At 35.9% G+C, this 12,790-nt stretch overlaps 1 protein-coding gene across 2 annotated transcripts in view; it reads right to left on the minus strand.

Moving 5' to 3' along the window:
• TBPL1 (TATA-box binding protein like 1) overlaps positions 1-12,790 on the minus strand; it is a 35,915-nt gene that overhangs the window by 5,148 nt on the left and 17,977 nt on the right. For both annotated transcript variants that reach the window (XM_046005160.1, XM_046005159.1), the window contains 3 exons: positions 4,235-4,413; positions 1,709-1,791; positions 1,486-1,549 (listed from right to left, as the gene is read on the minus strand). In XM_046005160.1, the coding sequence (XP_045861116.1) occupies positions 1,486-1,549; positions 1,709-1,791; positions 4,235-4,369 (282 nt within the window). In that variant the 5' untranslated portion in view covers positions 4,370-4,413. The remainder of the gene's footprint in view (positions 1-1,485; positions 1,550-1,708; positions 1,792-4,234; positions 4,414-12,790) is intronic.

Raw genomic sequence — 12,790 nt, forward strand, 5'->3', positions numbered from 1 at the left:
CAGCCACTCCTACCAATAACTTGAATACCACAGTATCCTACTATGCTTTGAAATGTTCCCAGTAAAATCACACTTCTGGATTAACTGTTCTCCAGCTGAGCACTTGCACAAGGCAGTTGATGAGTCACAAAACTGTCCAAAATGGCACCACCATCAGTCAAGACTCTCAATATCGTCACTTTCCTTAAGCACCAACCCTCCCCCTACCCACCAGAACTTCCATACCTTTCTAGCATCTTCCACCTCAAGGAAGACTGAAGAAGTCAGACAGAAACTCAACTTTTCATCACTGTTCATTCCATATAGCCTGGACCCACCTCTTTGGGGACCACAGCTCATCTTTATCTTTCTTTCATTTACTCATCACTTGCAAGTGATGTAAGAAGTCCATAATATGTACTAAGTTTACTCAAATTTATGACTCCATAAAATTATATTTGATAAAGTTAACCTGCTAGCGACAGTCACTTTTGAGAGCCTGCCAACCAGTATGTGCTTTTTGTGGACCAAACCACAGATTTGACACAGCAAGCCAATCTTATAAATGTCCCTTTTTATACAATGTGCATTTTGCTTAGAATTTATGTCATTTTTAATACCTCTGATTTTACAGAATGCAGACTTTTCTGACTCCTTATATACAGGTGTATAGTTGGAATTAGTTATTCATGTGAATTCTTTTCAACTTACAACATAATGTAGTTATTTCTAAAGCACAGAGTACTTAAGTTTGGCATATTTTAAATAATCACAATATCCTGTTATAATGGTAATGTTCTCACTAACCATAATACGAAGGAATACTCTTTACTCTTAGCCATTAAATGCATAAATCTATGCAGGTTCCATTCTAGTATCTTTTTTCTTCTTTATCATTTATGTGATAGCTATCTACAAATAAAAACAAATACACTTTAACTTTTTACACATATGCCCTACTCTCTACTCTCACCATCCCTACATACCAGTCTTGAGATCATCAAAAACAAGATCTTTTTGGTGAGAAGTGAACAGCCTAGAAGAGTTGAAAAGGCAGTTCACTTGTAAGGCACTAAGTCTCTCAGTGAGCAAGGGGTTAGTGAAAATGTTACAAGTACTCACATGGTTTAGAGTTTGCTACTAAATTTTTGTACTGAAGGACAGTAAGAAAAAGGCCAATCATGAAAAGAGTATCTGTGTGATTTTTTTTTTCCTTTAAAATTTTTATTTATTTGAGAGAGAGAGGGGAGAGTGAGAGCATGCACAATCAGGGGGAGTGGCAGAAGTAGAGGGAGAAGCAGGCCATCCTCAAGCAGGGAGCCCCGAGGCAGGGCTCAATCCCAGCACCCTGAGATCACAAACTGAGCCAAAGTCAGACAGTTAACTGACTGAGTCACCCAGATCCCCATCTGTGTGATTTCCTTAATCTATCAAATTAAAAAGTTTAACTCTACAAATTAAATCCTTTAATATTTGTAGTTTGAATGTTTTTTTTGAAAATGTTACCTGAAAACCTAGTTTCTGAAGACTGCGGGCTAAACGTCTGGCACCAAATTTAGCTTCTTCTTCACTATGGTTTTAAGGAAAGAAAAAGATTATCAGTTACATAGGAAATAAATTTTATACTGACAAATATGACAAACTGTACACATGAATTTAAGTCTAGGAAAATGTCTTTTCCATGAAGAAAAATTTTAAAGTTAAAGTAAGAAATCCAATTAAAATTTACCTTGTTGCTCCAGTGCAAATAATTTTTCCTGAGGACCAAATTGTAGCTGTAATTCTAGGTTTTCTCAGCTTCATTAATACTTTCTGCAAAAGAACAAAATAAAACACACGGTTACATACTAAGCATTAATTTTCACTTACAGTCCTGCTCCATGTGGCCATTTTAATAAAAGTGTAACTAGTACTTGATGCTTACCCGAGACTGAAATAAGTAATTGCTCTCCAAATCATCCATTCTGAAGTTAAGTACCATACTGAACACAAAGGACATATTAATTAAAAAAGACATTTAATTAATTAAAAATACAAGGTCTGTATCAACCTCTTACTATATACTTGAAATCAATGTACTACAAGCATGCAAGCATGCAAACTTTTCAACTCTCATTCCACCCTGGCCACGTAACTAGAATTTGCAATTTGCATGGATCCTTAAAGACGCCAAATGTATTCAAACCTCAGGGGTTTTGCAGTAATTGTTAATATTTTCATCTGGAATAGTCTTCCCTCAATATTCTCACTTTCATTCAAGTCTCTCATCAGATGTCAGATAGAGAGGCCTTCCCTGACCAACAAAGCACCCATCCCCTCACTGCTCTCATCTTGTACCCTACTTCATTCTGCTTCACAGTACTCATCATTATATTGTATCTTACAGTTGAGATGACTACTACAGATTCAAGTTCAATATACAAATCTTGAGCGTAGGACAAATGTTGGAGCTACAGATGTAATTTTAGATTCCATAGATATGAAAAGCATTTGAAGGCTGTGGGTTTGAATGAAATTATCTACAGAGTGAGTATAAATCAGTCAAGGACTAAGGTCCAAGAGAACAATGTGAATTTAAATTTTTATTACCATTTTTCATTTATGGAAAATATCATATGCCCATTATGCATAAGAGATAAATGTTTACTGAATACTGTAACATATAAATGAATTGGATATTTCTCCTTAAAACTTCTGTTACTTTTCAAGTTTCACCCTTTCTCTGTCATATGTCACATTATCAAACGAGAAAGCTATAATGTCTGGAAGAATAAAATTTAACAAAGAGCCAAATTAAACTCGAATTAAAATACATTATCAAATTTCATACACAAGTGGCTGAGAAACAATAAACTGAGTTTATTCTGCATTTAACTGTCTTTCACCACCACCTTATCCATCAATTCAGCTTTTTCAATTAACCTCCTACGAAAAATGACTTCCCTATGACATGGCATGCTCAAGTTCCCAAGCAGTTTTAGGCACTTTATTAACCTTCTTAGCAGATATCTTTATTCCTTTATTTAGGTGATGATGGCAAGACTGATGAACTTGAAAATCTTTAATTGTGGGTCACTGCAATTTTTAATTGAATTTAATTCATCTTAACTTAGTTTCTAGAATTAAGAGCTAATGATAATTTACTCAGGTGTACTGGCATTGAATTTTTAGAGCTTAGAGCCTTCATATACATTCATAATTTTATAATAAATGTATAATATCTATATCTCAACATCATTTGGTTTATAAAAGCCAGTGAACACACATTGTCCTTTGTAATATTAGTCTCAGTAAGGTTAAAAGCAAGTTATCAATGCTTCTATTTTAAATAATACAGGTCTAACAATAACTAAAATTAATACTGTCCAGGTTAGGATATGAACCATATTATTTTCAGCAATTTATTCCTAAAGAATATCAACTACTTTAGCTAAATAAAGAGGGGTATTAACATATACTACAAAAATCACAACATATATATTACAGCATCATACATATCATACATCATTCATGTAACCAAGAAACTATATTTACAAATATTTTTAAAGATTTATTTATTCGAGAGAAAGTGAGAGAGACTGCGGGGGAGGAGGGCTAAAGGGAGAGAGGAACTTAAGCAGACTCCAAGCTGAAAGCAGAGGCTGATGGCGAGGCTTAATCTCAAGACCTTGAGATCATGACCTGAGCTGAAACCAAGTGTCTGACACTTAACCAACTGTGCCACCCAGAACCCCCTAAAAAATTATATTTGAATAAGTATACACCACGTATAAATGTCTCCTTCTTCACTTTAAAGAAATTGAGAGGGATGCCTGGGTGGCTCAGAGGTTTAAAGCCTCTGCCTTTGGCTCAGGTCATGATCTCAGGGTCCTGGGATCGAGCCCCACATCGGGCTCTCTCCTTTGTGGGGAGCCTGCTTCCTCCTCTCTCTCTCTGCCTGCCTCTCTGCCTATTTGTGATCTCTCTCTGTCAAATAAATAAAATCTTTAAATAAATAAATAAAATAAATTGAGAGAACAATAAAATTCTTGTAGCCTGTGAATTCTTTGCTGAGACCTGGAGATGGGGAATATCCAAAAGCTGACACTTCAGGGGAGGAGGAGCTACTTCTACAAGGCTCAGTGTTGTATTCAGTACAACTGGCACATGGTAAGGTGCTCATAAACTATCTGTATAGAGAATATGTTTTAGAATATGATTCATAGCACTATAAAATTAGTCTATGTAGCATACATACCAAAATTTAGATACTTACTCCAACATCACGCTTATAAATTACATTTGCTCCCTCCAAAGCAATCTTCCTTAAGTTCAAATGGCATCTTGTTCTAAAAACACAGACTACATTTGTAATTAGAATGTCCAATGCAACATCACTGTCTGCATCCATTGGGGTAGTTTAAAAACTTAGCTTCCCACCACGAAGATCACATCCTGAGAAATAAAACAAAATAAAGTAATTAAATATTCTGTTAATTTATTTTTCACAAATAATCCTGAAAATAAAAATATAAGAAATTACATTATTTATCTTTTAAATGTTACTCAAAGCAAACCATGTCCCTTCTGTTCCCCATTAAAAAAGTCATTTTTAAAAAGATAACAAACATGTCATATGAAATCTCTCAAAATTTGGGGCTAACTTGTATTCCTTACAATTAATAAGGAACTTTTACATGCCAGGAGCCTACCAGACTCATCTCCTGCTCGCTGCCTTTACAACCACTATGTTTCAGATGTAGCACAGTTATGGCAATTCTCCAAATATACCAAGTTCAAGGGCTGGAGTTTGTGGTCCCCACGTTCAATCGTTAATGGTACTATTAACATACAACTTGCAAGGGCAAAAAAACAAAAAACAAAACAAAACAAACAAAAAAAAAAACCCCTACTTTTCCTCTATTTTAGGTAATTGGCTTACTTGCTTAAAGGAGAAATATTAATTACATTTGTTAACAGATTTTTCTCATTTACCAGCCATTCATTCATTATTCACTTATCAAATATCTTCCATACACTGAGGACACCAGAGGATAAAAACGAATAAGACAAAATCTTTTGTCTTCAAGGAGCTCTGGCAAACAGCACAACACAATTTTTGTCAAGATTTCAGTCTTCCAAAATGTACCTTTCAAAACTATGATATGAGCATTTCTATAAATAATCAAAAGTGAGCCATAGTTTTTACTAAGTATACGGCCCTTATCCAGCTAAAAAATGCTCCTGGACTAGGTTTCTATGTTTATTTATTTATTTGAGACAGTGCACACGCATGCACATGGGAGGGGTTAGAGAGACAGAGAGGCAGAGTGTCTCAAGCAGACTCTGCGCCCAGTGCGGAGCCTATGTGGGACTTGATCTCACAACACTGAGATCATGACCTGAGCCCAAACCAAGAGTCCAAAGCTCAAATGACTGAGCCATCCAGGTGTCCTTGGTTTCCACTTCTTAAAAAATAAGTAACAGTAATTCAGCTTAACTAACACACAAAGAGAAAACTGGAAAATATTAATATTACCATTATAATGACATTTAAAGAGTCGTTGAAGCTGCAATATGAAAAATCAGTATTCTTTATAAGGATTCAAATTATTGTATGATGAAAATAATGCAGATGCCCAGAGTCCCAAAGAAGAAAATTCAAGCTTGTTTTCCTGTTTAGTATCTGACAGAACACAAGTCAGACCCAGCCTTCCAGCACCTCTCTGAGATGATGGCCTCTGTCTAAACTTCATCAGGTTTTCTCATGTTTATGTTCCCTTCAATCTGCTTATCTTCTTGTTTTGTTGTTTTCTGTGTCTGGGCAATCTCAATAATTTTTATGTGCAAGGAGTGCGGCAGGGGTAGCAGTGGATAGCTATATGGGTAGACAGATGAATAAGAGGACAGAGGCAGTTATCAATACTGATCTTAAACCGTGGGATCAATAACTGACTCACCACTTAACCAGTTATGAGAACGCGACAAGTTATGCAATCTCTCTGGGCTTTGGTCTTCACATTTGCGACATGAAATACAATGCCCTACCAGAAAGTGTTGTAGGGATTACAGAGAAGTTATAAAAAGTACTTAGTGCATATATCTGGTAACAATAACACAAAAATGATGTTACTATAGATCAAGTAAGTTTAAATCAGCAGGCAGAGCAGAGATACCTTAGTATTGTTTCCCATTATTCTATTAGAACCCAGATATCGAGCCACCTAGACCTCACCATGTCTCCTATGTTGCTATAAAAACGCTGCACTAACCGTGAGGTGAAGAAGCTCTTAGTTGCTCATCTCAACACCCACCCCATCCTTCCTTCACAGTGAACAGAACCCAACAGAATCTAGCTGGGTACACTCTGGGAGAAATGAATACTCAACATACTTCCAAGGCTTCCTGCTAACGGGTATAGCCCAGAGGCCACATGGCCCTGTCATGGTTAATGAAATGTAAAATGAAATGGTTTTGTGTCTTTTGGGAAGAAAAGACTGCTTAGAGTGATCAAACTAAGCCAGCAAAGACCCCGTTGTGCCTTTCCACCCTTCTTCACTTTTATTGCCTGAGTCTGGATTTGAGAGCTGGAGTTCAAACAGGCATTTGGGATCATGAAACTATGTGATAAGGATATTGGAAAAGGAAGGAAGACAGAAGATGCCTGAATGGCCGATACAGTGAGACTCCTTATTATCACTGCACTTCGTAATTCCAGGCTTGATGACTGTGAGAGAAAAATCAATTTCCATACCGAACCCCACATGTTAGACTTTTGTTATATGCTGCCAAACCTAATCCTAATGGATATGCATCCCATGAGAGAGGCTACAGAACGCACTACTTAAAGAGAAACTATGAAGACACTATGTCAAATTTACTGTTTTGCACAGATTTTTTTTTACATCAAACAGGTTAAAACAAATTAAGGGGAGAATACAAAGGCAATATATAGGATAAAAATAAGACCAGGTGTAAAACAAATCTTGGTGACTGCAAGGAGCCTCAAAATTAATACAAAAGAGGTGATTATGTCTGTACTTTAGCAACTTAGATTCTAAAAATGAGGTTGCAGGCATAGTTCATCTTAAGCTGCTCAATGTTCGTATTTTCCATGAATATAATCTGACAAGCAGCCTCAGAAAATACTATTGCTCTCAAAGATTTTAAATCAAGGATATAACATGAAGTCAGTACTTAAAAAAGAAAGCGGCATCCTACATTTTTGAAGCATTACAAACAAACAAAAACCAACTTCCAATTAATTTATCTATCTTATAAAATAAGGGTGTAGTTCTGGATGTTTTAACAAAGATTCACCCCACAGCTAAAAGCTCAAAGCTTTTCCTCAGAGATCAAGAATCAAGGAGCGTACTCTCACCACTTGTATTCAACACAATATTGGAAATCCTAGCCAGAACAATTAGGCAAGAAAAAGAAAATGCATCCAAAATGGAAAGGAGAGAAGTAAAATTGTCACTTTTTGTGGATGACAGGATGTTAAATATAGAAAACCCTAAAGACTCCACCAAAACAGCTATAACTAATCAATGGATTCAATAAAGTTGCAAGAAACAAAATCAATATATAAAATCTGTTTCTATACATTAGCAATAAGCTATCAGAAAGAGAAATTTTAAAAAACTCCCTTTATAACTGCACCAAAAAGAATAAAATACCCAGGAATAAATTTAAGCAAGGAGGTGAAAGACCAATACACTGAAAACTGTAAGACATTGATGAAAGAAACTGAAAAATAAACAAGTAAATGGATATATCATACTCAATTAAAAGAATTAATTAAAATGTCTATGCTGCCACAAAACAATCTACAGATTCAATGAAATCTCTATTAAAACTCTACTGGTATTTTTCTAAGAAGTAGAACAAACAATTCTAAAACTTGTATGGAACCATAAAAGCAATCTTGAGAAAGAACAAAGCTGGAACCTGATTTCAAACTGTATTACAAAGCTACAGTAATCAAAATAAAATGCTACTGGCATAAAAACAATAAAACAAAATAGAGTTCGGAAATAAAACTCATGCCTATATAGTCCACTGATTTATGAAAAAGGAGACAAAAATATACAACGGGGAAAAGACAGTCTCTTCAATAAGTAGTGTCAGGAAAACTGGACAGCCATATTCAAAAGAATAAAACTACACTATCTTATACTATACACAAAAATTAATTCAAAACGGATTACAGACTTAAATGTAAAACCTGGGAATTATAATACTAGAAGAAAACAGGTGGTAAGCTCCTTGATGCCAGTCTTCGCACTGAATTTTTGGATCTAACTTTATTTTTTTTTAAGTTTATTTATTTATTTATTTGATAGAAGAAGAGAGAGAGAGAGAGACTGTGCCCACAAGCTGGGGAAGGGGCAGAGGGAGTAGGAGCAGCAGACTCCCTCTGAGCAAGGAGCTGGGCCTGGGGTTCAATCCCAGGGCCCCAAGATCAGGACCTGAGTCAAAGTCAAACGCTTAACCAACATAGCCCCTGATTTTTGGATTAACTTTATAAGCAAAGGCAACAAAAGCAAAAATAAACAAGTGGCAGATACACCAACCTAAAAAGCTTTTGCTTGCAAACAAAATGGAAAGGCAACCTACAGAATGGGAGAAAACAGTTGCAAATCATATACCCAATAAGAGGTAAATATCCAAAAACTATAAAGAACTCCTATAACTCAACAGTAAAAACCAATAATATTTTAAAATGGGTAGAGGAATTGAAGAGACATTTTTCCAAAAAAGACATGCTGATGGTCAACAGGCACATGAAAAGATATTCAATGCCACTAATCATCAGGGAAATGCAAAATCAACCACAATGGGATATCACGGCATATGTGTCAGAAAGGGTGTTAACAAATAACCAAAAAATAACAAATGTTGGTGAGGGTGTGGAGAAAATGGAACCTTTGTGCACTGTTGGTGGGAATGTCAATTGGTGCAGCTGCAATGGAAAACAGTATGGAGTTTCCTCAAAAAATTAAAAATAGAACTACCATATGATCCAGCAATTCTGTTTTTGGATATTCATCTGAAGAAAAGGAAAATGTTAAATCGAAAAGATATATGCACCCTATCTTCATCACAGTATTATTTACAACAGCCAAGATACAGAAACAACCTAGTGTCCCTCAGTGACTGAATGGATAAAAAAAAAGATGTGGAATAGGTATATATACAATGGAATACTTCTCAGCCATAAAAAAGAATGAAATCTTGCAGTTTGTTACAACATGGATGAATCCTGAAAGTATTATGCTATGTGAAATTAATCAGACAAAAATTTCATTTATATGTGGAATCTAAAAACAAAACAAATAACAAAAAATTGAGAAGAAACTGGTAGTTGTCGGAAGGGAAGGTAGGGGTTGAGATGGGTGATATGCAAGGGGATTAAGAGGTACAAACTTCCAGGTATAAAATAAATAATTCACTGGGGTTAAAAGTACAGCACAGAGAATATTAGTCAATAATATTGCAGTAACTTTGTATGGTGACAGATGGTAACTACATTTATCATCATAAGCAATTTGTAATGCATATAAATGGGGAATCACTATGTTGTACACCTCAAACTAATATAATATTGTATATGTCAACTATATTACAATTAAAGAGGTTAAAAACAAGAAATACCTATTGGAAAATAAGAAGAAAGGAAACATAAATGACTTAAGCATTTGATCCAAGAAATCAAATAAATAACAACCACAAATATATAAGGAAGAAAATAGTAAAACTAAAAAAGTAAACATGGTAGAAATAAAAATTCAACTCAAATTTTAAGATTCTAATAGTTTTTTTATGAGTATTAATAATTTTCTTCAATTTTTTTGTACAGTGTAGTAAAACACATATATTAGTTACTATAAGAAAAATAAAGTTAATTCTATTTTGATTTCAATTATTATCAATAACTTTCTCACTGCCCATTGTTGTAATCAGGTGTTCTGTCCTGTGTCTCAGGTAAATGTCTACTATGAGTTGTCAAATATTTTCTTCTAATAAAAAGCAAAGTTCAAAACTACACCTGTTCTAACTTCAGGAAATGTTATATTTTTAGCTTTTTATTAAATGCATTATAATTGTGGTCAAAAGTACAAACTTCTGGTAAATAAGTAAGTCCTGGAGATATAATGTATACCCTGGTGACTAGAGTTAATACTACGGCATCCTGTATTTAAAAGCTGATAAGAGATTTTAAAACTTCTCATGACAAGAAAACAAATTTGCAACTATGTGTGGTGATGGATGTTAATGACATAGTGTGGTGATTATTTTGCAATTCATACATATACTGAATCATTAAGTTGTATACCTGAAACATAATGTCACATGTTAATTGTACCTCAATAAAAACTTTTAAGTCAATCTTAGAAAAAAATGCATCATAGAAGTGGAAGCAGCTTCTTCCTCACTCAGTGATTTTAGGGATAAGAACAAATTTGTGTTTTAGGTTTTCTGACTTTCAAGCGGTATTTAAAAACATTACTCAGCGAACCATCACAAACTGCAACCTTAAAGCATTACTTGGAAAACACCGCCACCTCCTGGCTCTTAAGACAAAGTGCATCAAAGACTACAGGTACACCTTGCCAATATTGTGGATTTGGTTCCAGACCACCATAAAAAAGTGAAGAACTCAATAAAGCAAGTCAAAAGAATTTTCTGGTTCCTCAGTGCATATAAAAGTTGTGTTTGCACCATAATATAGTCTATTAAATGTGCAATAGCATTATGTCTACAAAAATCACTATATATACCTTATTTAAAAAATACTTTATTGCTAAAAAAATGCTAACCATCATTTGAGCTTTTATCAAGTCAATCTGTTTCCTCGTGGAGGAAGTCTTGCCTTGATGTTGAAGGCTGCTGACTGACCTGGTGGTGACTGCAGAAGGTTGGAGGTTGTGGCAATTTCTGAAAATAAGACACTAATAAAATTTGCCAGATGGATTGGATCTTTCTTTTACAAAGAGTTTCTCTATAGCATGGGATACTATTTGACAGCATTGGGCCACTGTTAGAACTTCTTTCAAAATTGAGAGTCAATCCTCTCAATCTACTAAACCTACTACTTCATCAACTAAGTGTATGTAATATCCTAAGTCTTTTGCTGTCGCTTCAAAATTTCACAGTCTCTCTGCCAGGTGTAGACTACATCTCAAGAAAATTTTTTTGCTCATCTGTAGAAGCAACTCCTCATCCATTCAAGTTTGCTCATGAGGTTACAGCAATTCAGTCCCACCTTCGGGCTCCACTTCTAATTCTCATTCTCTGGCTTTTCCTACCACAGCTGCAATCACTTCCTCCATGGAAGTCCTAAGCCCCTTAGTCATCCATGAGGGTTGACAAACAGGGTCTTCCAAACTCCTGTTAATCTGGGTATTCTGATCTCTTCCCAAGAATCACAAATGTTCTTAATGGCATCTAGAATGGTGAGTCCTTTCCAGAAGGTTTTCAATTTTGTTTGCCCAGATCTACCAGAGGGATCACTATCTGTGGCAGCTTTAACCCTATGGAAATGTATTTCTTAAACAGTAAGATGTGAAAGTTGAAATGATTCCTTGATCCATGGACTGCAGAATGGCTGCTGTGTTAGCAGGCATGAGAATAACATTAATTTCGTTGTATGTCTCCATCAGAACTCTTGGGTGACCAGGTGCATTGTCAATGAACAGTAATATTTTGAAAGGGATCTTTCTTTCTTTTCTTTCTTTCTTTCTTTCTTTCTTCCTCCCTTTCTTTCTTTCTTTCTTTCTTTCTGATTCCTCAACAGTGGGCTTAAAATAGTAAACTGTGTTGAAAACAGATGTGCTGTCAGCCAAGTTTTGCTGCTACATTTCTAGAGCACAAGCAGAGTAGCTTTAGCATAATTCTTTTAAGGGCTCTTGGACAATCAGAATGGTGAATGAGCACTGGCTTCAACTGCAAGTCACCAGATGCATTAGCCCCTAACAAAAGAGCCTATTCTTTGAAGCCAGGCATGGACTTCTCCTCTCTAGCTATGAAAGCCTTAGATGGCATTTTCTTCAATGTAAAGCTGTTTTGTCTACATTTAAAATCTGTTGTCCAGTGCAGCCAGCCTCATGAGTGAGGTCAGCCGGATCTTCCGGGGAGCACGTTGAGCTTCTCCACCAGCACCTGCTGCTTCACCCTGCACTTCTCTGTCATGGAGACGCGGTCTTCCCTTAAACCTCATGCAATGACTTCTACGAGCTTCAGACTTCCTTCAGCAGCTTCCTCAGCTCTCTAGTCTTCACAGGCTTGAAGAGAGTTAGGGCCTTGCTCTGAATTAGTCTTTGGCTAAAGGGAATCTGGTGCCTGGTTTGATCTTCTATCAAGACCACTAGAATTTTCTCCATATCAGCAAGAATGCACACATTCATTCATGTGTTTACTGGAATAGTACCCTTAATTTCCTTCAAGAACTTTTCCTTTGCATCCACAACTTGACGACCTGGCACAAGAGACCTAACTTTTGGCCTACCTCAGCTTTTGACATGCCTTTCTCACTAAATGTAATATCTGGCTTTTGATTTAAAGTGAGAGCTGTGTAATTCTTCCCTTCACTTGAACACTTAAAGGCCTAATTTCAATACTGTTGTGTCTCAGGGAATGGGGGAGTGTGAGGAGAGACAGAGGAACGACCAGTTGGTGGAACAGTCAGACATACACAATATTTCTTAAGTCTGCCATCTTACATGGGTACATTTTGTGGTGCCCCAAAACAATTATGAAGGGACATCCAAGATCACTGATCAACATAACAAATATGGTAGTAATGAGTTAAATCTGAAATACTGAGAGA

This window comes from Meles meles, chromosome 5 (assembly GCF_922984935.1).
Source record: "Meles meles chromosome 5, mMelMel3.1 paternal haplotype, whole genome shotgun sequence".
Classification (NCBI taxonomy): domain Eukaryota; kingdom Metazoa; phylum Chordata; class Mammalia; order Carnivora; family Mustelidae; genus Meles; species Meles meles.